General features: G+C 34.3%; 1 protein-coding gene across 1 annotated transcript; it reads left to right on the forward strand.

The window, feature by feature from the left end:
• Window positions 1–3047: 3047 nt before the first annotated feature.
• On the forward strand, window positions 3048–23899 carry LOC132544058 (allene oxide synthase-lipoxygenase protein-like). The gene is made up of 17 exons (XM_060207628.1): window positions 3048–3149; window positions 15064–15102; window positions 15548–16003; window positions 18893–18937; window positions 19261–19389; window positions 19539–19642; window positions 19812–19944; window positions 20186–20281; window positions 20928–21024; window positions 21448–21565; window positions 21704–21796; window positions 22062–22128; window positions 22351–22456; window positions 22599–22690; window positions 22933–23106; window positions 23364–23527; window positions 23785–23899. Exons 1-17 carry the CDS (start codon window positions 3048–3050, stop codon window positions 23897–23899), a joined length of 2130 nt encoding a protein of 709 aa, XP_060063611.1.
• Window positions 23900–27170: the final 3271 nt, after the last annotated feature.

The raw sequence follows: 27170 nt of genomic DNA on the forward strand, positions 1-27170 counted from the left end.
TGCTCCGATGTTGGTAATTGATGTACTGACCTACATACAAGCCATTCTTCACAACTACGAATAAGATTTAACATTTCCCTTTACTAACTTAGTCTCGGGGTTACAAATGATAAATCTGTAAGCTTTAAGCTTTACCTTAAGCCTATCAGAAGTTATGTACTCGAAAAACAATACAAACATGACAGGAAATCAACTTAACTCTGAGAAAAAAAACCCGAATCGAATATACAATAACATGTCCCTTCCTTCGTTAAGTGGAGTTTATATGGCCCATACCAGACGAGCATCAGACAGACATCAAGACACCAGAGACCGAGGGTTGGCAGGTTTAATTTAAGCATCCCCGATTTCTTGCTATTGGTATCAATCACGCTTCTATTTGGACTTTAAAGTTCCAGTACATACAGATTTATATTCTGATGAAAGCCACTGAAAATGGTAATGAAATACTGAAGTCGCTAAACAACAGGAATTTTCAGCAATACCTCCCCCACCCAAAAATATGAATCAATAAAGATAAATAGATGAATAAAAATATATAAAAACATTTTAAAAATCTGATTAATACTAGCTGTATATTGCTTGATTAATAGTTTTTCTGGATCATGAAAGAGCAAAATCCGCTGTTTTGAGTACCCTGGAGCATAAAGTTCCCATTATGTTGCCCTCATTTTTGGGTTTGTATACGGACAAATGTATATGATATATTTCATGCTGAATCAAGTACTGCTTTCGCTTCCCAGTTTGAATGACTGCATAAGGTACAAGATATTCACACTCACGTGACTTCAATTGTAATCGTTCTTACATTGTGGTATTTTTATCCTATTTTTTGTCATGACCAATGAGCTATTAGTTCATTTGACAATGTTTATTTTCTGCTTAAATACCAAAAATAAAAGATTAACCAAAAGTATGTTCTCATGTTATTGATGGTAGTCCTTTGTGGATGACCACGTGAACAACATTTCCCTAGTACAATTACCAGGTGCTAAAGGTGTTTGTTGAGGTTTACAGAAAATACGAACATTACATAACGAATCAACGGACAGAGTAATCGGACAAGGATGTTTAAAAATGTCGGGTTATAATTGCACAACTACATTCATCTCCCAATTTTTACTGTTTTTGGACCCGATGAAATCGTACATGAATATAATACGGATAATCTTTAATCAAACTCAAATTCAATATAACTAGGATAAAAATGAAAGCACAAGAAGAATAAGGCCAAGATTTCCTGAAGAGTAAGTGTCGTCTGCTTCATCGACGGCGCTCGCCATGTAAACCTTAGTCAATCTAAGTCAGTAATGGAACAACGGAAACATCAGGGACACTAAAGAGCGTCAAATACGTCCAGCTTCATATCACACAAAAAAAATGGAGGGGAAATTTTACGTGGTCATGATCAAAATGAAGTTTGAAATAATATATCATAAAAACTATTTATTAGCAAGAATGATTTTTTGTTTTTGTCAATGAATAATTCATAAAATATGATATTAAAAAAGAAAGTTGAAACTATCCACCTACCGAAATTTACATTGATTTTGCTTACTACTCTCCTGAGTATTAACAACATTTAGATCACTCCTGTGACTGTCAGTCTGTTTTACTGCTAACTCTCTTTCACCAATCATAACAGTCATACGAGTATCATTGTCTGTTTATTGTATTTTCTTCAACCCATAGAATTCTAATACAGCGAATTTAAATGTATGCCCTGTCTACTTGCCTTTTTTCAACAACATGCTGACTGTGGTTTTATCGACATGAATGTTGTGGGTGTTTCACCAGTGAAAGCTTGATAGAGCAGTCACTACGAATGCACGATGGCCGATATTTTCGGACACTTTCATTTCCTTTATATTGAAAAGTGAACTTTTGCATTTTACTCTTTTTTATCACTTCTACATACACTTCATGAACAAAAGTATACATTTGTGAGGTACTCATTTCGGTGTGCATCTGTTTCTTATTTACAGCCAAAATTAATTAGATTAATTAAATCATGTGTAATTAAAAACTTCTGACATGAAACAAGTCTGTTGTTTTAACAATATACCTTTACCAGTGAAATGTGTCACAAACTAATAACGTTTCATCAGAACTGGAACAGATCAATCATATGTTCCCTGTCTGAAATCTAGATGCCCCTTTGACGTATTTTTGTGGCTTTTTTGGGGTTTTTTTACCGTTTATACTTCATTGTTTTCTAAATTTCGAAACTATAACGACCAGAATTACGTATTCATATCATGAACTATGTATATCAAATAAGAATGTTACCGGTGAAGGTACCCCGATTGAAAACTTTGCGTCTATTAAAACATAATGTTGAAAAGACAGCCTTGTTTACCTTACAATGAGTTAATTACGATACTATTTCATCTTAATTCGTTCCTTTTTCCGTTGTCGTATCCACATTAAACGATTAAAAACCCATCTGATTTCGTTCCAGCATTTTTCTACTCATTATGTTGTCAATCAACTTTTGGCCACTTTTGGTCACCTTTAAATGTACTACGTAACACATTTGACTGTAAAACTGAAAAAAAGTGCACCATAAAAAATGTATCATATGGTAAACTTTTGAACATCATTGAAAATGTCCGGCCGCCGTCGGCCATCGTACATACATTACCAGGTATTAAGGAGATGTTTTACTGGATATAGGGTGAGTCACACGGAAAGGACGTTAATTTGTCATGTTTAAGCGGACGGGTTTATTCACTGATAACGGGACATGCTTTACGATGGCAATGAAAAAAAACCCCAAAAAAACAAAACAGAAAACAAAAATGTTATTTTAAATTTAAAGCGACTATAATGTTAAAGCACTCTACTACGAGAAAACGATATAAAACGTTCTATTTTCCAATAACTCAGACTTTCTATTAATTGCTAAAATTGAAAGTCACTGCAATCATTTTTTTTATCGATATCTTAAAAATTGAGAAGGTAAACATTGCGGTCTTAATCTAATTCATACATTACCGCTCATAACCCTGGTGCTGCGCATGCGTATAAGCCGAGAAAGAAGCAAAATGGCGGACGCAAATACGAAAAGGCGACAAGGACCTAAAATTTACCATACAGAAAGTACCAGAAAGCGTAAGAGGAAGGAGTCAGATCAGAAAAGAGAACAGGCAAGACTTTATATTAGACAGGAGATCGATAGATGGCGAAAGATGAAGGAGGGTCTTGGACTAAAGCGAAGCTGCTGCTTGACTGGTTAGCTTAATGTCAGCCCTATAATTATAACGTATCCGCCTGTCATTTATTATAATCCAATATACAGTGTTTGACGCGTGAATATGTTATGAACAACACTGCTAAAAGTGTTATATGATAAATGTTGAATAAAAATAAATGTGTTAGTCGTTTGAATTTACTATCAACAACGTGTGTTTGTTGTTGACTGCAAGGTGAGGCCCAATTGCGGGTATTCGTTCTAAGTGTAAAAATATGACGGTACTGGTGTTGAAAGGTAAACAATAACTATTAATATGTATAGACAAAGTATCAATTCCTGTGCATTTCTGCACAATGAGTTTTTTCTTTCCCGATTGTAATTACCCCCTTTTGGGCCCCACTAGTTTAGCGCCCATAGATGATTCTCGCACGACAAGCCTGAACAAAACGAATGACTTAAAGTGATTGGAGGTAACCAATTTTCTCAAGAAAATTGTAATAATAGGTCTTGGAAAGATGTTTTGGGAGCTTGGCATAGATTAGATAACTCAGATAACATGAAACCACTAAAGGGGAAGTCACTGTTGCAAACACCTATATGGCATAATGATAATGTAACAATTGGTGGCAAACCAGTTTTTTATCCGAAATGGTATGAAAAAGGCATTTACTTAATAGGAGAATTCATTAAGGACTACAACACAAAAACTTTCTTTACATATGATGAATTTATACATAAATACAACATTGACAGAGACTTTTTAAAATATAATGGCATAGTATCAGCCATTAGAAAATCTTTACAAAACCATGACATTGGGGAACACAAACTAACTCGTCCTGTTCTACCAGTCAACATTGATATATGTCTAAAGAGGGCTAAAGGTTCAAAAGTCTTTTTTATGAATTATTAAATAATATAAACACTATAGTTGCTAAAGGCAAAGAAAAGTGGGGAGAGACCTTTGATTTGAAGGAGGATGACTGGAAGAGTATATATGCAATGCCTTTTCAAATTAATGAAAACTCAAAACTTCAGTGATTAGAGTTTAGAGTATCTCACCATATTCTAACCACCAATTCCTTTCTTTTTTAAAGTAAAACGTGTAGATAGTCCTCTCTGTAATCTTTGTAACTCAGAAAGGGATACCACTGAACATTTGTTTTGGGAATGTGATCAAACTCAAAATCTTTTTCAAAGTTTAGAATTGTTATCAGAATCTCTTTTTATTCCGTTTACTTTAAACAAACACACCCTACGTTTTGGCAAGATCAATACTAAAAATTCCGCATTATATAAAATTGACAATCAAATCATCTCATTAATTTAACAATATCTTTACAGAACTAGATGCCTACACAAGCCACTGAATATTAATGCTCTGAATCTGAATTTTACTATATTTGACCATTATAAAGTTCAAAAGTATCTCTCTCTCTCTCTCTCTCTCTCTCTCTCTCTCTCTCTCTCTCTCTCTCTCTCTCTCTCTCTCTCTCTCTCTCTCTCTCTCTCTCTCTCTCTCTCTCTCTCTCTCTGGTTCTCTCACAGGCTGTGTATTTGTAGATGTGCATGTCTATTTGTCTGTTATGAACGTAAATGTGTATGGGTGTGTGGATGGGCATATACGTAAGGGATTGCATGTATGTGTGATAATGACGAAATAGATGATGATCTAGATGATGATGGGAATGATGCAGGTGATAATAGTGATGATCATCATCATCATTGTTGTCATCATGATAGGATTTGATGCAGGATGATATGAATGTGGCGAAAGTAAATGACTTCGTCACGTGACAAGCCATGTGACTTACTCGGCTTTCTTCGAAATAAACCAAGCGTGAACATGTTTATAAACAATGTTCCGACGCCGAAAATTTGTAGAAAAACAACAAATTTGACATTATAGGCCCGTGTATCGCTTTATCATCGGTATGTTTATTATTCATAAGCCGATTTTTCCATTTCCCGATGTTAAAATCTAAGGTAAAAGCCGCTTTAAGGTTAAGACAAGCGCCAAACATCCGGGTATTAGTATTAGTAGGAATTTGAACAATGCGTGGTTTTTTAATCAAACGTCAGCATATATTATTTGTGGAAACCATCACTCGGGATGCTAAGTTAAATTTATCTGTCTTGGCTGATTTCTTTTTCTTTTTTTCTTTTTGTTCATTAATAAAAAATAAAATCCAGCTAATGTGAGTTTAAATAAGCATTTTGCTATATACTTGGTGAGGTACATGACGTTGAATGCAGCTCATAACGCTCTTGATTTAAGTATAGCACAGACTGATAGCAGAAGAATTTGGGGGGGGGGGGGGGGAGGGGGGGGGGCACATGAAACAGAGGGTAATATGTTATAGTTGTAGACATATATTATGACTCATGTATCTTTGTTGGGTAACCAGGAGTGGCCACGATACATGTCTAATCAGCGGTTTAAACAACACGTTACCAGGTGACGACATATGTTCGATACCTGATAAGTGTGATATATATAGTGATTTGTTGTAGAAAGTTTTGCACGGTAATTGTTATTGGCAGTGTCAACAGAGATACAGTAAGGATACGGTCAAAAACTACATATACTGTAACCATATATCAGGATAAGAGTCATTCAAACTTTTGTACGGTAAGGGTAAAACTGATAAACAGGACGAACAAAATTGTTACTTATGAATATATACAAACAAAAGGAATGGCTAATTTTTACATGTATATTTTTGTCTTATCTATGATTTGGCGCGTTACTTTTTTCGAAATATATTTGTGTTTACAACTTAAACATATTTTCTCGGGGTTGATATCCAACTAAGGTCGGGAGGGTTGAGTTCGTAGGGCAAAATTGTGGCTCTCAATTTTTTTTTTTTTTTTAGCAACATCTTTTTAAATATATGTAGACAATAAGGAGAGAATCACTTTTCTTCACTCTACTGTAGTGGGATTTTTAGGAGTAATTTATTGTTTGAGCAATATGTGAAATAAATCTTCTTCATAACATGTATACATACATATTCACGGAGTTACCTCCCTTCTATTATGATTTAAGAGAGATTTGGAATTGATTGGTGCATATAAAAATGACCGAAACTGTCTTCATCGACAACAGATCATTGAACGATTTCCTTGTCAAAACGTCAGTGACATGGATAACAAGCAGACAAATTAATAAGCCATACATGTTACAGCGAAAAATCTTGAGAAATCAGGAACTTTGTTGTAATGTCCACATCCGCAGACTAAAGCATTCACATTGCATACCAGATACATTGATGTAGTGATTAATGAACACTGTGTGATTAAATTATTCTACGATATTATAAGCATACTTATCTACAACTGGGGGACACCTATACATAAAGTTTTGTTCATCTATCTATAGTTAGCTGAAATAAGCTGCAGATTCGCTTATACGTAATTGACATACCTGAGGTTATCCAGTACCATGTGTTTATTATCAAGTAGGCGGATTTACCATGTGATCCGTACAGCTTCTTATAAGATATTGTGGAGTAATGTCCGCATACGTCACACGAGGCCAAGGACCTCTTTCCTCTTTGGACGCTGTGTTGTTACAAAAGATGTTTGTTTAATTATGACTCACAATCGACACTGGTTGAACTGCTTTTGAAAAGACAGTTTCCTAATCCTCTGGTCTTATAAAATAGATCACAACACCTTATTGACATTTTGCGTTTTACCGTTTTCACGCTTATAAAAGTTGTATAGTAAATTATGATATCAGTGCCGAAATCAGTTGTTTGGAAATTAATGTATGGTTGTTTGTTGTATAATTTTTACCTGTAACCTCGCTTTAATACATACCTGTAATCTCATCTTAATTCTTACCTGTAGCATCATCTTAATACATACCTGTAAAATCGTCTTAATACTTACCTGTAACCTCATCTTAATACATACCCGTAAACTCGTCTTAATACTTACCTGTAACCTCATCTTAATGCAAACCTGTAACCTCATCTTAATTTTTACATGTAACCACATCTTAATACCTACCTGTAACCTCATCTTAGTACATACTTGTTTAGGACATATAATCTACATTTATATAAGCATAACTGCATTTAGTGACGCGGTTGGAGAGATAACTTATCTAATCGGGTTTGCAGCCATCCCTTTGAGATACTTATCATATAATATTCAAGTTTTGATAACACACCTACATTATTCCTAACTTTGATAACACACCTCACAAACTTTGTTGTATTATATATTATTCCTAACTTTGATAACACACCTCACAAACTATGGTGTATTATATATTATTCCTAACTTTGATAACACACCTCACAAACTATGGTGTATTATATATTATTCCTAACTTTGATAACACACCTCACAAACTATGGTGTATTATATATTATTCCTAACTTTGATAACACACCTCACAAACTATGGTGTATTATATATTATTCCTAACTTTGATAACACACCTCACAAACTATGGTGTATTATATATTATTCCTAACTTTGATAACACACCTCACAAACTATGGTGTATTATATATTATTCCTAACTTTGATAACACACCTCACAAACTATGGTGTATTATATATTATTCCTAACTTTGATAACACACCTCACAAACTATGGTGTATTATATATTATTCCTAACTTTGATAACACTCCTCACAAACTATGTTGTATCATATATTATTCCTAACTTTGATAACACACCTCACAAACTATGTTGTATCATATATTATTCCTAACTTTGATAACACACCTCACAAACTATGTTGTATCATATATTATTCCTAACTTTGATAACACACCTCACAAACTTTGTTGTATCATATATTATTCCTAACTTTGATAACACACCTCACAAATTATGTTGTATCATATATTATTCCTAACTTTGATAACACACCTCACAAATTATGTTGTATCATATATTATTCCTAACTTTGATAACACACCTCACAAATTATGTTGTATCATATATTATTCCTAACTTTGATAACACACCTCACAAATTATGTTGTATCATATATTATTCCTAACTTTGATAACACTCCTCACAAACTATGTTGTATCATATATTATTCCTAACTTTGATAACACACCTCACAAACTTTGTTGTATCATATATTATTTCTAACTTTGATAACACACCTCACAAACTTTGTTGTATCATATATTATTTCTAACTTTGATAACACACCTCACAAACTTTGTTGTATTATATATTATTCCTAACTTTGATAACACAAGTTATGCTAAGTTAAATTTATCTGTCTTGGCTGATTTCTTTTTCTTTTTTTCTTTTTGTTCATTAATAAAAAATAAAATCCAGCTAATGTGAGTTTAAATAAGCATTTTGCTATATACTTGGTGAGGTACATGTCGTTGAATGCAGCTCATAACGCTCTTGATTTAAGTATAGCACAGACTGATAGCAGAAGAATTGGGTCGGGGGGGGGGGGGGGGGGCACATGAAACAGAGGGTAATATGTTATAGTTGTAGATATATATTATGACTCATGTATCTTTGTTGGGTAAGGAGTGGACACGATACATGTCAAATCAGCGGTTTAAACAACACGTTACCAGGGACGACATATGTTCGATACTTGATAGGTGTGATATATATATTTTTTTACTCCGAACTAAGGACTAGGTAAATAAAGTAAGTAGATGCGAGCTTGTGTATATGTAATATGATCCATCGGGTTACTACTCAGTCTAGCGACACGTCGCTTTTAATTTAAATTACTACATGTAAAGGAGTGCTACTACAAACTTCTATTAAACCTGTATTTCCGGCTCGACTCAGGAAGCTATACCGTTGTTGAGAATCTCTCCACATAATTTTGTTAATTCTACTTTCTACAGGGGTACAGAGCTCAGGGAACGGGGTAGAGTGTGCGGGGTACAGGGATCAGGGTACGGGATACAGGGATCAATGTACGGGGTATAATGATCAGGGTACGAGGTACATGTATCAGGGTACGGGGTACAGGGATCAATGTACGGGGTAGAGGGATCAGGGTACAGGGTACAGAGATCAGTGTACGGGGTAGAGGGATCAGGGTACGGGGTACAGGGATCAATGTACGGGGTATAATGATCAGGGTACGGGGTACATGTATCAGGGTACGGGGTACAGAGTTATATTCGTGCACGTGATGTGAGTATGTTATATACTCATGAAGCAATTATCAATTAAATACGTGATATGGAAAAAAATTGTGTTAAATACTCGAGTAACGCACGTGGTATGGATATTTTTGTGTTTCGTATAACAATTATGATATGGATATATATTTCAGTTGGGATCCTGGATGCTGCATCGAAGCGAACGGAGAAGTTAATATAGTGTGCCATAATTGTAATCTAACGGATGTTTTTTAAGAATTACCTGTCAACACAGCTTTTCTAGATCTTTCTTCCAATAGCACTGGATTTCTTCATAACTCACTTAAACCTGATTGAAACAAATACATTCAATGGTATTTCTAAATTACATACATTGAGCTCGTCTGTTAATTCATCTCGCAATTCCATTAATGAAGAAATGTTTTGTAATCTTTTAAATTTTTCCTAAAAACACAATACTTTTGATTCAGTCGCTGTCTTCGCATACTTTTGATGGATTTTCTTTGGGGAAAGTGTTCCTAAAATTATTATATCTTTAACATGCTGATATCTATTGTAGGATAAGACAAACGATTAATGCTTCTTTGTTTCTTTGACTAGCTCAAAAACCTATAGAAACTTTAACTAGCAGCCCTCGTTATCAAGCGTTTCCCATTATGTTCTGATTAGAAACATGTCTAACTTGACATTTTCTGAAGGTAACACTCGAAGTGTCACTAACACAAGTAATCATGTGTGGTTTTTGTGGTGCCACGAAGGAATTCGCCGAGTTATATGCGTCTAAGATGGACTGCTCACGACCAAATTTTCTCATCTTCTCAAGCATGAAAAAACTAAACAAATTAGTGGCGAAAATTAACAACTTTGGACAAATTCTAATAACTGATTCTGTATCCATATTTAACGGATGAATTAAGCTGTTGTTTGTAGATTTGACGGACAATCATTTAAAAACAATAAATGTTACAGCCTTTTCCAGCCAAACCAAAGCATCGAAGACTCTAATACTTTTCAATAATGGTATTGAGGGTGTTCCAAGTCATACAATGGAGATCATGTCTGTTTTGGAGAATATTGAATTACGCCTATCTTAATATGAAATCTTGCAGAGTTATACTATTGAAAAGCTTTCAAAAATGTTTACCATCAATTTCAAAAAATCATTTTTGTGTTCTTGTGATTACATGAAACTCCTGTCATGGATACGGGCAACAGACGGGTTATCCGACACATGTAAAGCAGAAATTGGAAATCCCGTAAAAAGAATGTAATTCTGGATACATTGAGCATCTTTCAAGAAAACTTATTTGATTTCTGGTATTCGTGGTTCTTGTCATTGTCTTTCTGGTAGTAGGCGTTGTCGTGTATATAGCTAAGGGAAATATTTTTATTGACTGCGCGGAGAAAGCATTCCAACATGACATATTATGGTATGATGTTTTTGTAGCGTATTCACATCATGACAGCAGTTGGTTTAAACACTATCTTGTACCAGTATTAGATGTTTAATATGGTAAATCCATTGTTGATAGCATAAAAGATACTACGTCCCCGTCTCGCAAAGTATTTTCCTTAGTTTCCTACAAGTTTATCAATACTGGGTCGGGAATAGAGGAGTAGGGTGTGGCTAGTTAAGATGTTTCAGCGCTGGAAAAAGGGGTAACAATATCATGATTTTTCTTTATGATATTAATCGTAGTGAAATGCTGAAGGTACTGCGCCAGATATGGGATCATACTGTTGGTTTAAAATGAGCAATGGAAGTTGAACCTGAAGAATCGGATCGCAAATCTGCAAGACAGTGCATCTGGGAAAATCGCTTGGAAAGGAGAAATCCTTATGATGACAATGAACGAGTACCATCTTTAAAGTAATATGTTCTTATGTATTAAAAGGACAAATGACCTTGTTTTGTTTCTACAAAAATGTGAACAAATAAAGGTTGTGTCCGAAGGTGTATATCTTTGCTGGTCTGTCACGTTACAATGTTTCGAGTTTAGTTTTATGATATAATTGATTCCGGATATTGCGGTCCGGACTTAAGTTTTACCGGTTTTCGTCTGTTAGTTGTCAGGGAGTTTACAGGACTTATGCAAAGGCGTTAAACGTCTGTCCATCAATGAATACTTGACGATTGTGCATATCTATCCAAAAGTCAGTTAATTAAGTAACATTCGCACTTAGCATCCCTTTGTTTACTTCCAGTCAGTTTTGTATGAATAATCAAAGTACTGAAAGCAATGTGAGAAGGATACTGACGGTTTGGTATGTTAGGAATAATAGTGTTCATAGTTACAATTGTACATCTGTAGCATACTCTGATAAAGGTTTTGTTTTTTTATGTTGTAGTCTTTTACCTTCCTCCCGGTAGTTTGTGTAATAAACTCATTTAACATCACAAGGTCATAAAATGCATTCTCTGGTGAGCAGAAGTTTTGGGAACATTGTTCTTTACTTCTGATAACACCCTTCTTGCTGACGCGGCAGTGGTTTCTGAAGTTTTTGTCGTTTGTGGTTGAAAAACGGCCGGTCTTGCGTACACCAATTAATTGTATTCATGGTAAGGGGTACGGGGCGTGGGGCAAGTACCTCCATGGAGAACAAACATGTATGAGACTGCCTCCGGATTACAACGCCGAGTTCGATAAGCTAAAGGTTCTTAAGGTGTTTTACTGAACTAATGGGAATGTGATATGTGATGTATTGAGTATAAAGAAACCTGTATTCTCTCTTGTTATGATGCATTCCAGATGGCTGTATCGACCTGGTAACGCAAACAATATTTAAAACTCTCTCGACAAAGGAAATGGTGCTTATAGAAGCATTTCATTATATTGTGAATGCCCTTGGACCTCACTTTTCATACATGTATATTGGATTTGCACAATAAAAAGTTTGTATAAAGGTAGCTGTTAATTGCAGACGGTCTTCCTTCTCTAGGATGGGCAAGAAATTTAAAGGGGGTTACTTTTTATAACGCTTTAAATGTTAGAAATGGAGTCTCAGATATCAATCAGCGCCCCCTTCCCTCTTAAATACAGATCCTGGTGATCTTGTTTTTAATTCAAAATAAAGACAAGCCTATTCACATTTTTCCAAGTTTGCACAAAGTGACACGCAAACCCAAATACTGGGTAACAGTTCCTTCATGCTTGTCAAACATCAGCATTGGATAAGTTATTGTGAATTATGACATCAATATCATAATGAAATGATTGAATAAACGTTCCTGATCCTTTCAGTAAATGCTCTGTGATCCGTAAATGATGCCTATAAGAATATCCGCAATCTAAGTTATGCTATCAACGTTTATTTGTCTTCCAACAACACCGTTCCTTATTGACATGTATATTAAAATGTGAAGTCTGGTAAATAATCTTTTTCTATCTTTTTTATTGGATGCGTAATCCCCTCATGTAGATTTGTTTATCATTTATTCTGGTGAGTAGTATGTTCTATTTATCATTGCTTGTCTATAGGAAGTGTTATTAGTGTATATGATGTGAGCTACTTTATAATAACCTGTTTTTCCATTAGAATGATATTTCTATAAATGACGTTTTCTAGTTTACGGTTTGTCTTTTTTTCTAATAGTGTACTTAATTAATTATGGTGTTTGCTATATTACGATTAGTTGTCTTTTCATTAGTGTTATTCCAATACATGATGTGAACTTTAGACTACGATAAGTTGTTTTCTCGGAAAGCTAATACCTCTATATATGGGGTTTGCTAATTGCTTATAAGATTTCCTTCCAGTGTCAGTATTCTTGTATATGTGATCTAAAACAACAGGAAAATACCAACATGTGAACGTAATCATAATTCATATTTAAATTCAATGAAACTAAGACAAATTTTGAACAAAAGACAGATTTACTCTGATGCTTCTTAAAGCATACAAGGAGAATAAGTCTAAATGTTCCAGAAGAATAAGCGTCTTCTGATTCATTGACAGCACCCATTATGTAAATCTTGGTCAATCTAAGTAAGTAATGTATTGTGCAGAAACGAAAACAAGGTATACAACAACGGAACCAACTAAATTAAACAATTAAAGCGCATCAAACACGTACATATCGCACAAAGAAATGAAATATCTCACAATGAGATCACTGTAATGACCGAAAAACTTCCCCATCATTTCCATCGACTTGCATCTCTACCATGTGTTACAAAGTTATGAGTTTGTTAGTCAGTTGACGACATAATTATCCATAAATGGAAAATTCACAATAGATAAAAAAGGAATTCATCATCCTTATCGTTTCGTTGATTTCATCGTAGAAAAAAGGTCATGAAAAGCGACAGACGAAGAAGAGTCTGTCATGTCTTTGATTGCTGATTCTGACGGGTATATACGAAAGACGTTAATAAATCTCGTGTTATTTAAGACAAGAAATCAACATCCTATCTGAAAGTGAAATTGAATGACTTGAATAGACTTTATGACCTTTGCTGGTAAGCTCTTCGACAAAATTCGCCTCATGTGAAAACAAAACTAAAACAACTAACCGAGGGGCACAGTTGGTTCCTATAGGTATGCCAATAGTTTGTTGGAAGATCTTATCACCAAACCCGATGAAAATGCTGTCAACCAGAAACTCGGTTTCAGGTTAGTTGTTTTTCCTTTCCTTGAGAGCTGATTTTTGTATATATCTGTTCTTTAAGCAACTCTCTTTCATCACAATAGGTGCGCTAGTCTAAGAATACTGTTGTAAATAATAAACGACATTTTTCTGCGTACTGCTTCCTCTTTATTTTACTGTTCAAATCTTGTCATATGCTGTTTGCTGCCTTCTTTCTGTTAAGTCTCGGAATTAAACTGACACAATTTATCTCCTTAATGCAGATAGCTATCAAAAAATTTTGCCATAATACATTTGGGCTAGATTACCCGGATATGGCAGTAATTGAATTGATAGCGTATTTGTAAGCCTTTATTGTATAATTTCATATCGGATCATGTGATAGGATATATCTGTTGTGATGGGAAATCTAATACCGCCGTTTTCATTGTGAATTCTATTATTTCTACTTCGTTCAATACAATCGATCTATTTATGCAGTTTTATCAAAGCATATCGTTTAATTTTCCGTCTCTTAAATGCATTACTACGCAGTACCCATGTACCTATTAACCAAACATCCCGATTCAATCGTCAGATAGACAGGCAACAGCCTGATTGATTTGGCTATTTCTCGAATTTTAATATAAAAATGCAGATAATGCTGACATGAGAGAAATTCAATATGTTAAACACATGCTTTCAATGCATGTAAAGAAAAAAATACCTTTACAATTAATGAAAAGACATAATTGCATACGAAGATCTTTGTATTGATATGTTTAACTTGCAGTGGGCGGACACATGGTAATGATATCGGTATCGTTACCAATGGATTCAAGTAAACATACAATCTTAAAATGGTCACGTAAAATTATAAATAAGGCGGACATATCGAATATTTTACTCTGTCTGAAGGAAGGAAAGGGTAAAGTCATGAGCGTAAGCATAACGTTACTGTATGATTCGTTGTTTATTACTGTCGGTAGTTTTATATATACATTTCATTACAGTGAGCTTCCATGTATTGCATATTTCTGAATGAGACACGACTAGTTTTATACCATGTCAGGACAGGAATTCTAACATGTTCAATAACTTGTAAAATTGTCTTTGGGAAAATATGTGTAATTTAATGAGTTTGTAGACTTAATATCATATATTTGTATCTTTAAGTCTTGCCAGAGTAACGAAGCGATAGCTGACAACTCAACGGTAAGTATCTTATAGTCTGTTTCTAGTTCCTTGATAGCGACGTGGATAACCATACTATCTAAATTTGTTGTATATGATTTATGTTCTGTTCAATTCATTTATCTAATGTCATCACGCAGTATTTAACATTCATTGAACAGGGAATAACACTTATTCAAGACCTTTTGAACTCTAAGAACAACTAGAGAAAATCAGGAGTGAAAGGGCGTATAACTTGTGGCCAAACCAATGGATATATATACAAAACAAAACAGATAAAAAGCGTAACTCAATTAGACGAACGACATCAATCAAATTAATAGTCTATTTCCTTTTCTAACACAACATAGATTAAATATTGAAAATACCTTGATAAAGATTGATAAGATCTTCTTTTTCTGAATTTGGAGATGTTTTCGTTGCACAGTTTTAAAACTCATATTTAACAATAATTACTTTGTTACAGTCCGAATACGTCATCAGTGTGAAAACTGGTGACCGAAAGGGGGCGGGTACGAATGCCAATGTTACACTTGTCCTGCACAGCTCTTACGGAGACTCATCCAGAGAAATTCATCTGAACAAATTCCTGAGAAATGACTTCGAAAAGGGAAGAAATGATTGTTTCAAAGTTACGGCATCTTTTATTGGTGAAATAGACATGATAGAATTATGGCGAGATGACGCCGGGAAAAAGGATGAGTGGTTTCTTGAATGTGTGGAAGTCCGCTGCAAGGCTTCCAACAAAGCATTCGTTTTCCCATTTCTCCGCTGGGTTAAAGAAGGTTACCGTTACAAGATCTGCCATCTTGATACGTCACTTCCTCAAGATGATCCTTACAAGGATCAGAGACTTATGGAACTCAACGATAAAAAGGAGACCTACCAGATGGAAGTTCACGTTCCAGGACTGCCGATACAGGTATATGAAATTGTATATCATTATATCATGTCTTTTAAACCCAAATATTCTTGTTTCAAGGTTTTAAAAAAGATATTTTCAAAACGCCAGTATCTGATGCACATACTTTGGAACTGTTAAAGCATGATAGTAAATATAACATTGTCAACTCACGCAAATTGGAATTGGAAATCAAGGACTCTTCTTGAAAAGTCGCATACTTTGATATTTTCTTGCAATGAAACCAACAGGGACAGCTTTCCACCAGATATGGTTTTAATTTCCTCAGTGTTAATTTTCATTTCCTGTATGTCACTGGGTGTGGGAAATTGTCACGTCCGAATTAACAGTCAGCAAACCAAAACGAAACGTATATACATTTATTTACAATCCAAGCAATATAAACAAACAAAAACCTACGAAGAACACACCACACCACTTCACCTTACCACACTCATATTTCCTCTTACACTACAGATACGGAAGCACCCTTTAGTAATTATACCATATACTAAAACCTGCGAAATTATCTCTAAATGAATATTACAGTCTCCTTTATAAGTTCATAAACTTGGCGTGACGACGTCACGCGAGATAAGCGGTCACTCATCCATGGACGATATCAGTCAAGGTAGTATCATGATCAGTTCCTTTGGTTGTAACACTTTCATCAAGGTCTTGATTCTGGTCACAGACTACTGACGAAGGTTTCAGTATCTTCTGGGTCACATATAGTGGTACATCAAGTCCTAGGTAGCTTCATCCCGAACACCACGGACACACAGTCCTGGTTCTCATAAACACGGCACACAGCCTCTCGGACACACAGTCCTGGTTCTCAGAACTATGGAACACAGCCTCCCGGACACACAGTTCTAGACGAAACCGCTACATTTTCATGAACACACAGTCCTAAACGTCTCATGGACATACAGTCCTAGACCGACGACATGGAACACAGCCCACACAGATTGGAAAATAACATTGATGGCACACAGCCATCATTAGCACACAACTAATAAAATGTCATACCGACAGGTACCAGTTCTAGGTTCCCAACATATTGATTCCTGGAATTAGGCACATAACCCTCCTAACAGTACTCCCAATATTCATGGTGCATACTTAGCACAAGTTCTCCAACTTACCTGGTGCCTACGCTGGCCTGCTCTGGCCTGACGAGTTCCCAGCATAGCGCGTGCATAGCAGGTATGTGAATGATCTTTCACGGCTGAGTAGCCTCCATAGAAAACTTATAGTGACACAAATGTAAACATTGTGGTTAAATTTTTAGTAGTATTCTGACACTGGATAACACCATACCTGCATTTCGACTTATAATGTTTACGTCAAGCAGGTTCTTCTATGAAGATTAAGGTTAACCATATTAAAAATAATTCGTATTATTTTTTTGCAATATGAAGCTGGACAAGTTTGAATCCTGTAGTTTGCTCCGTGGTCGTTTAATTTGTTCTTTGTTTTGGGAACGTGACATTACTAAGATTGCCAAAACTTTGTATGACACATGTCGGCTATGAAGCAGAAGACGCCTACCATTCCAAAATAGCTGGTCTTATTCTCATTTTGTGCAAATCTTCTTTTTGTACATCAGGCCCTTATTTTGTCAATTTTTTGTATGAATTAAGATTTTTTCACCTTTCCAAACAATAATTTCATTCAACGGTAATTGTATTAATTTGAAGTACTCATTATTCGTCTAGATATTTTATATGATACGCCTCTTCAATATATTGACATTAGGTCAGGCATATCTCTACGTCATTCATACAATCAGTCATTAATGTCAATTAAGAATTATAAGTTTTCTCACTTGCATAAAATAACTTTAATTCTACAGAAACAAATACGTTACTCTAATATCATAACTACAACTCATTTTCCCCACAATACCATGCATGTTTTAATGAGGTAAAGTGGAACCCAACATTTTTTTTCAGGAACTTCAGTCTTTGTAATATTGATGATCATGGAATATGTATTTTTCCACGCATATTTACTGAATATGTCAATTGTTGAGAGAAAGATTTAAGTTTTAACAGGGCATCTGTGTCTTTGATAACTGAACTATACCGTCCACGAGCTCATTTCTTGTTTAGTTCATTCGTTCACTTTTAAAATAATTCTCTGTTTTTTCCTACCCTGTCTTTTGATATCCTGTATTTCGATACCTGTATTTTGATATCCTGTCCATTAATTCTTTGTCTTTTGTTACCCTGTATTTCGAAACCCTGCCTTTGATACCCTGTCTATTGCTATCCAGTTTTTGTAATATCTTTTCCATCATTTTTCGGTTTTTATCATGAGAATCCTGAAGTTGTAAATAAACTAAAATTACACAGCTTATTGACAAGTACTCTTTTGATAACACTGTAATTATCAGAGAAATAAGCTGACGTTGTAGTGTCCACACGTCCGTAATTCTGGCGATTTACTAGGTTAATCACGAGGTAATCAATATTTCTAAGAGTACAATTGTCAAGGAATTTTCTCTAAAATTCGTTTGATTTAAACAATGTTTCATTCTATATATAATCAACAATATTACACATACATAATATCACAACACCCACGCTAGAAGTTTGTGAAAGAAGAGAGAGAGGGAGAGAATTTCCAAGGGGTATACCAATAGTCTTCTGTACGGTCAAATTAAGCAAAACATCTTCTGCTAGACATTCCAATGTTGAAACATTTCCACCATAGGTGTATTTTGTCTTCGCGATGAGACGTGTATTAAACAACCTACGTCCTGGTGCGAGTTATATCACAATCATTCGCTTGTGCACATCCATGTACTTTGAAATGGGACTTGATAAAATGCAAATGAAACAATTTTCTGCTCAAATAGTAGTCTTCAAAACCATGATACTCATTATCAATTTATTTTGCTAGGCTAAGGAAATACCAGATGATGAAAGATTTTCTTGGGACTATAAGGTAAATATTCTCAATCCAATATTTTGCCAAAAGAATAATTCATTTGTTTTAATTAAACTAAAAACACGGAAAGAACATGCTTAAGCTTACAGTATGCCTTGTAATATGGGGTTTATTGTATCACAATGAGCCCGTACAGTGCATTTTTCTAAATCTCAGCTCTTATAATAAAATATTAACATTAGCTGAAGCAATCTTTTTCATATCAACACCATTTTGTCGTGTAATAAATTATAAAACTGGAAAAAGACTCTCAGATTCAATATTTCATTCCACATGAACAAACATGGTTTAGAAGTGTTCGTTATTTGATATAATTACAGTTCGACCTAGGGAAGCTTGCCGCAGAGGTTAAAATAAAAGGAAAATTTGTAGAGACAGTAAGCGGTGATTGGGACAGCTTAGATGACCTTGGAAACATATATAAGTGTGAAGTATTCTCGAAACCCACGGTAAGTATTAAATGATGCCGCGTTTAATAATTAGTAGACATGTTATTTAAAATTGGTAAAACTGTTTAAGGATATTTAATGTAAACCGAATTTCAGAACGTAAAAAATGACTAAACATTACAATGTGTTAAAATTTATTTGTATCACAGCCTCTGGCAGATGACACATGGGATACGGACGAACATTTTGGCTACCAGCGTATTGGACGTATCAACAACTCTCTTATTACACTTTGTGCAAGGATCCCAAACAAGTAAGTCTATCTTCTGTCTTTAGATTTAACTATTAACTAATACAATCTGGGAAGCTTGTAAAGTACTTTTAAAATTTTCCCGCATTGAAAAAGTTTACTTTGTCTACAAACAAAAGTTGATAATGTATCTCAATTATGAAAACTGATATCTGTTAAAAATGTTCTCCAGACTTGCTGTGACCGACGAAATGTTAAAACCGTTTCTAGAAGGCGCCACGCTAGAACAAGCTATAGCAAAGAAGAAGTTGTTTTATGTCGACCTTGCTATTGTAGAAGGAATACCCGTGAAAAATGGACTTATGGTAATCTTTATATATCTGTGAACTTCAATGTAATGTTAACTTCTGTACTATAGATAACTGATGTTCTTACTCTTTCGTTGTATCGCACATTTTTCCATAGCCATGATTTATTTCTAATGGATTGATTATAAACTACGGTCAGAATTTGTAAAATAAACATTGAATTCCCACACGAAAATTGATACAATAATGGTACAATAATGTTTTCAAGACGTTTAATTTAGGCCTGATATTAAAACAGGTGTGTGCTCCGATCGCTCTTTTCTACCATAACAAGGAGTCCAACTTGGTTCCCATTGCAATACAACTGAAACAGCAACCAGCTGATGACAATCCGGTGAGTGTGAAGATAACAATAAATCTTAATCATTACCAATGTAATTTAATTAATGATTTGTAACATCATCGCTACATTGAATTGTCACCTGCCATGAAAAGGACAACTGCAAATATCCAGTAGGATAACTTGAGACGTTACAGAATGGAAACCTTGACTTTAATTTCATGTCCATTTAACTTTGGTTTAGAATCATCAAAGGACACTACGCTTCAACAGATCTCTAAAACCTTCTGCCTTCTCCCATCCTTTCTCCTGGAATATCATATCAGGGAAAATCTTATTGATTTTCGTATCAGAAACTGAAAATGTCATCATTGGGGTTCCTTTTGTTGGTGTATTATGTGATCAGAGTTTTAAAATGTAATCCTTTTCAGTGTACTAATCTCTTTCTCTCCTACAATACATCTATGTCGTTTAATTAATAGAACAGTCATTAAGTGACTTTGGAAACAAGTCAATATGAAAACAGGTACTTCAGATTTATAACCCAACTCTTAGGCCACGAGACTTACTAAGTATTGATATTAATATCGACATCATTCTTATCAACGAATATTCCCTGTTTTTAGTTGTTGAAATATGAATGAGCAATCTTAATATTGTTTATTATGACGTTAAAACATTTCTCGATTTCTGTTAATAGGTGTTCCTTCCATCAGATCCTAAATATACCTGGCTGGCGGCGAAGATGTGGTTCAACCTTGCCGACGCCTCTTATCACGAGTCAATCACACACTTAGGCAAGTTATAAAAAAAAACAAAAAAGAAAAAAACAGCTAACCATTTGTTTTCTTTTGATATAAGTAGCTTTAATAATCAATGGAATAATATTGAAAATATATTTGTATCCCACAACGAAAAAAACGAGGAATTGAAATTATTTTTGACTGCCTATATGTCACTATTACGTGGCACTCATTTCTAAGTATACGTATGTGTAAATCCAGTAAACAAGGATGGTAATTCTACCTTTTCTTATTTCCGGATACCAATTTAGTATGGTGTTACGCAACGGTTCCTGTTGGAATATGATAATGTCCGAGAGGTCATGAATTCATGTCCAATAATTTTTGTACTCATTCATATATTTTTAAGACACAACCTGATCTGATATAGTTAAAACCAAGTGTGTGAATAATAATCTTTATGATGTTTTATAACAGGATTCACCCACATGTTGATGGAGGGGTGCGCACTCGCCACTCACAGAAATCTGTCCCACTCCCATCCCATCTTCAAATTATTGGCACCACATTTCCTCTATCTGATAACCATTAATGGGTAAACATCTTTCTTCACGTTCAATCCGTTTTGCGAAATCCAATATTTTGTGTTGTTATTGGAAATTAATACTTTTATATATGTTGTCTTTTCCTCACTAAATGAGTACCAAAACCATGTATACAATATTGTTAACAGATTAGCACTGACTACCCTAATAACCTCGGACGGCTGGGTTCAAAATGTGATGGCGATCGGAATTGATGGCATGTTTGCGTTAATCAGAAAGAAGTAAGTAATTCATATGACAATGCATTAATAAAAAATATTTCATTCTTTAATATAGGTCGTAGACCATTCGTGTTTTTCTGTGCTGTGTCTCATATAGCTATTGTTTTCAGGTATGAAAATCGCAAAGATATTAAAGAAATGCACTACTTAAATAAAATAAAATTTTAACTTTCAATATAAAATAAGAACAAAAACGAAGCACATTTAGACAGTTGTATACACAAAATGCACTCTTTAGATATATTCTATGAATTGTGTTCTACAGACTGGATACGTGGCGTATGGATATAGATGGAACGCTGCCCAAAGAGTTGGAAAGTAGAGGGGTACTAGTGCCTTGTATATTCATTACTGGATAATCAATTGTATGTGGGGAAAAAGTTGTTAAAGATAAAAAAAAAAGACTAAACAGCAATCGCAAATAAAATAGTGACATAATAAAATAGCAACTTATTTCGCTGTCATGATAATATTAAGACATTAATTCAATGAGATAATGTTTCATGCTCTTATTGATTAATACTATTAATATCTCCACATTGTATCACACCTAGTTACTGGACAAGACCATTTTGAGTGGATATCATTATCGGGATGACGCTTTATCATTGTATGACATCATCAAAAACTACGTCACAGATTACGTCAGACTATACTATGGTATGTAGAGGTACTGAATACCAACAGAACATCGGTGTGTACGTGTAAATTAAAACACAAATTCAAAAGACCCAGTGTTAAATTTATGAAATGTAAGACAAACTTTAACATTATTCATGACTCTACTTATATAAACCTCCAGACAACCCAGCAACATACAAGGAAGACCATGAAATCCAAGCTTGGGCTCAAGAGTTGGTAAAACCCAGGACACAGGGCGGTTGTGGCCTACTGGTACGTAGTTCCAATAATTTAAGTTGATTACTTTTCTCTGTTTTGTACAGATATTGATCTTACAACATTTCTTTAATAATTAGTTACAATTTTACTTTTGGTGGTGTCTCTAGGAAGCATATTACAGCTATACATATATTTCCTTCAATACTCCTATGTTGCTTTCCGAACATCCAAGATAACATTTCCAGTATATAGCATCAATTACTTGAGTTCACGTTTTAAATGATTTCTGTATACAGGGTGTTCCTGGAGGGGGATCGATCACCAAGGAGTCTGATCTCGTGTGTATACTGAACTGCATTATCTTTACAAGTAGTGTCGCTCATGCCGCAGCAAACTTTGCACAATACGACGAATATGGTTTCCCGCCAAACTACCCCGTTGTCATCAAAGGGAAACCCCCAACTGACAAGGTAATTCTTCACTTTCGTTTAAGTACTAGTATATCAGTGGTTGGATACATTGAATCTATTGCAACGTATGCAAAAGATAAATGAAATATTTAGTCATGTTACTCGCTGACTTACTTATATAACATTGTTTATTTCAATGAAATTTGATTCTCTGATAAATGATAATTGCATAATTAGTCGTCACTTTCTGTCTGACTTAACAACCTTGTTGTATGCTACCAACGTTTGTTGGAAATCTCACATGTATAACACTTCAGACAGCGCAGACGGAGGCATGCATCTTAGAAGCCCTTCCCGACAAGTCTTTGACGTTCGATATCATAACGATCACAAAACTTTTGAGCAGTTTCGGCACCAACAAACTCGGTGATTTCGAAATGAAATACATTTATGATCCCAAAGCTGAAAAGGTGTTGCAACGGTATGAAAATTTATTTTACATCATTATTACTTCAAACGAAATATTATTGTTTTCCATATAATTGAATATGAAAATGATAATCGATTCAAGACATTTTTTAACTATGTAGGTAGCAGAAACGATTCTATCAATCATATGTCAGATTTTCCCTTAGCGGCATTGATGACTCGAACATTGATTTTCACTAACGTAACAGATAATAGTTACATACTCAATAGAAAACGTATCCAAGGTTACCTTGTCGATGCACTTGTCAGGTTTCAGAAAGAGCTCGCCGAACAGAGTAGACGGGTGAAATCTTTGGAAAAAACCCGCGAGTTCTCCTACAAATGGCTGGATCCTGAGATCGTTCCGAATGCTATCAGCATATAACCAGAATTGCCATCAACGTTACTGTAACATGACCGATATATTTGCCTGTGTATACACCCTGGACTGAAGTAATTACTATAACTGGTGTATTCCTGTTTAACCCCAAAGCACGTTTAAACTTTGAGAAATTATACATATTCGCATAACTTGGAATGAATTTTGTTTAAAGAGTGGTTGTTCAAAACATTTTACTACAAGAGTGATTTATTCATTATTTCTGTGTCATGTGACCTTTAACGTATTTCCCATACGATTTAAAGAATACATACCACAATATAATAAACATGTATGGTATAACTGATAACTGTGGTTTGTAATAGTGTCAAAATAGCCCTTGCAGTAACAAAAATATAATGTTTCTTTGTATAGCTCAAACTTAAATGACAACGAAATGTGTTTATGCATGCTTACCATACTCTGCTATTTCTTTCCACGTCATATATCTTATTCCTGTTGTTTGTTGTTTTGAAAGTTGAGATGCAAAGCCATATACATATTTAGTATTCATGACGTATAACAAGTTTAATATGTATCGAACGACGTTAACTTATACAGAAAGGCAGTATCTCGAGAAATACAGCAACAGGAACAGAGATACGTAATAGAATCTTATTTTATTCCATAATATGTTCTGCACTTATCGTTCATACTCTGACATGTACTTAGCATATGTTATATATTTTTATACATATACACATGTATAGACCATAGTTTATTTTGTTTTGTTGGACAATATTGTTAATGTATTAGTGACTTGGTTTATCAAAACAACATTGATTTGACCACTGATGGCTATGATGGTGGGTAATGTATTTTTGGATGTGTTTAAATTGTGTGATTTATCTGCAAGTATCTACATTTGTTCAATTTACCATGTCAATATCTTTTTGTATGTTGAAATATCATGAACATGTGTAACATCATACACTTACTTGATGAAACTGGCAGTCACAAATATAAATCAAAATGCTGGTGTTATAATTTTGTACGAAGTTAAAAGACAATATTACAATTCATTTCTTTCTTTCTGCTAATAAAGAACCAAATATTCGCTCTTGTTGATTTATTTTTTGAATTTGTAGACCAATCTAATCATATAATGATGTACAACTGAAACTTGTTGGTGTTTAAAAATATATAATACTTGTGTACAAAAAACAATGACAACAATTTGTATAAAGAGAAACTTTCATCAAAAATGATATGAAAAGGGAGGAAAATTAAGGAAATTAAATAATTTCACCTGCAACTCTTCACTTCTGTTAAAACAGATGTACTCTTTGACTTAATTTTCTGTTTCTACAAGGAAGGAAGCACCTCGAGATTGTACACGTAATAAAATAAATGACAATAAATCAGAAAAAGGTAGTCCTTTTTAAAAATTTAATAACATGAAATCAAATTGCAATACATTGCACCAGAGATACTGTCTATCATGTCTTAGTAGGCAATATTGGAAATGAAATTGTAATTTAAGTTACTACAACAAGCAAAGTGACCGTTGTTCTGCTTATCTAGCATATAACGTTATCATCATCACAAAATCAAAGTAATTCTCGTCCGCCATCGATTAAACAAGGATATTATAAAGCTTCCGAGAGTGAGTCACCAGTCTAAGGTAAGGGAGGTAAGACTATTTACCGCTATGTGATATGGACAAAGATACTTCAATTCAATCGTAATAGCATTATCTAAGTCTAGCACGTGTTTTTGCTGATCCATGAGTCCGGAAGATCCAATAAAATACAGACTCAAGATTAATCTTAAACAAAACATTTCAATCCATATTTGCAGTATTCGTAGTTTCAAAAACCCTCTGTTACGAATTAATTGTTCTGTTGCACCAGAGTTACTTCCCTTCGTTTCATTCATCAGATGTCATAGTGATATGCTTGCCAGCCAATAGAGGCCGAGGATTACCGATGATAGATTGTATGGCAGGATGCATGTCTTTCCTAATACACATTTTTATATCAATTTCTACTAAGGAAAAAGACGGAAATGTCTGTACAGCAATGTATCTACAGCCACGAACAGAGCATTGCAAAAGGTAACTGAGTCTAAAATGATTCATTCATTTTTATCAAACGTTATCAAAGCGGAAGCGAGCAGTAAATTTCAGTCGTAAATTTACTTGTAAAATGAACTGATAAGGGCGCTAGGGTACACAGACATAATTGGCAAATGTTTTTATAAAGGCAATGTTTTAAGTACTACCTTCCGGTTAATAAAAGTTTTCTGATAGAAAGATTAATTACATATTGTTAATAAAAGAGTTTCTTTAAAGGATATAATTGTTAGATGGTTCCTCCCATGTAGTCTATGAGCATATATAATATGTAATTGTACGCGCAGATAACATATCTTGTGGATTCCTTGCAAAATAATTTAGGGTAGTTTTAAAGCTTACAACTTTAACTTTAAAGAGAAAATGTTAGTGCTTATAACGAAATAATAATAATATAACGAAACATAGGGACACAAGTAGAAGATTTCTATATTGAATGGAAAACAATAAAAAGTAAAACTATTTGACAAAATATTAAACAGCAAGTATATAAAGAAACAAATGTAATGTGCTTTTTATAGAGACATTTTTCACAGATGAAGCTATAAAAATGGAATATTATATTTTTTTTACAAAGACACGCAATGGTATTTTTATCATATTAGAACTGTTTACAATTTTCAGAACAATAAGACTCATCTGTCCTTAACTTATGTTTATTTTGTAAGCATACAATGTTCATAATAACACTTTCTCCATCCCTGTTGTTACTGTCTTTAAGAAGCAAAACCCTAAAAAATTATCGACTACATATATATTAGGATATATTATAAGAATCTGATACGGTGATGTGCTGATAAAAGCATGTTTTTCTCTTGTTTTAAAATATCTGCTGACATAAGTCGTGACTATTGAGATTAAGAATATTTAAAGTACTTCTATCAAGTAGGTTTGAATGACGAGCAAATTTTATACTTTACGCAGTATATATTGAAATGTTAAAAAGTCATTTAACATGCATTGTCATGCACATAACGCAGAAAAAAAAAACAAAAACAAAGAGCTTCATTGAAGATACTCGGCGTTCCGGATATTTACTGACTTGAGATAAAACCTCACGAGTTCAATTCAAACATGTTGAACATTGTTTCACCTAACAAAGGTTTTCCAAACCCGGATCTCTGTGGTTTAGGGGCATTCCAAACATTAATCTCAAAGCAGTTCTCTTGTCAATTATTTATCAACTTTACAAAACTAAAATTT

Source organism: Ylistrum balloti, unplaced genomic scaffold (assembly GCF_031769215.1).
Source record: "Ylistrum balloti isolate Yb309-2 unplaced genomic scaffold, AGI_CSIRO_Ybal_v1 Utg369586, whole genome shotgun sequence".
Classification (NCBI taxonomy): Eukaryota; Metazoa; Mollusca; class Bivalvia; order Pectinida; family Pectinidae; genus Ylistrum; species Ylistrum balloti.

Coding starts and splice junctions, on each gene's coding strand:
- LOC132544058 (XM_060207628.1), top strand. CDS start 3,048: ATGGCGGACGCAAATACGAAAAGGCGACAAGGACCTAAAATTTACCAT. Junction 19,945..20,185: donor CCGTGAAAAATGGACTTATG/GTAATCTTTATA, acceptor ATATTAAAACAG/GTGTGTGCTCCGATCGCTCT. Junction 22,457..22,598: donor TTACGTCAGACTATACTATG/GTATGTAGAGGT, acceptor ATAAACCTCCAG/ACAACCCAGCAACATACAAG.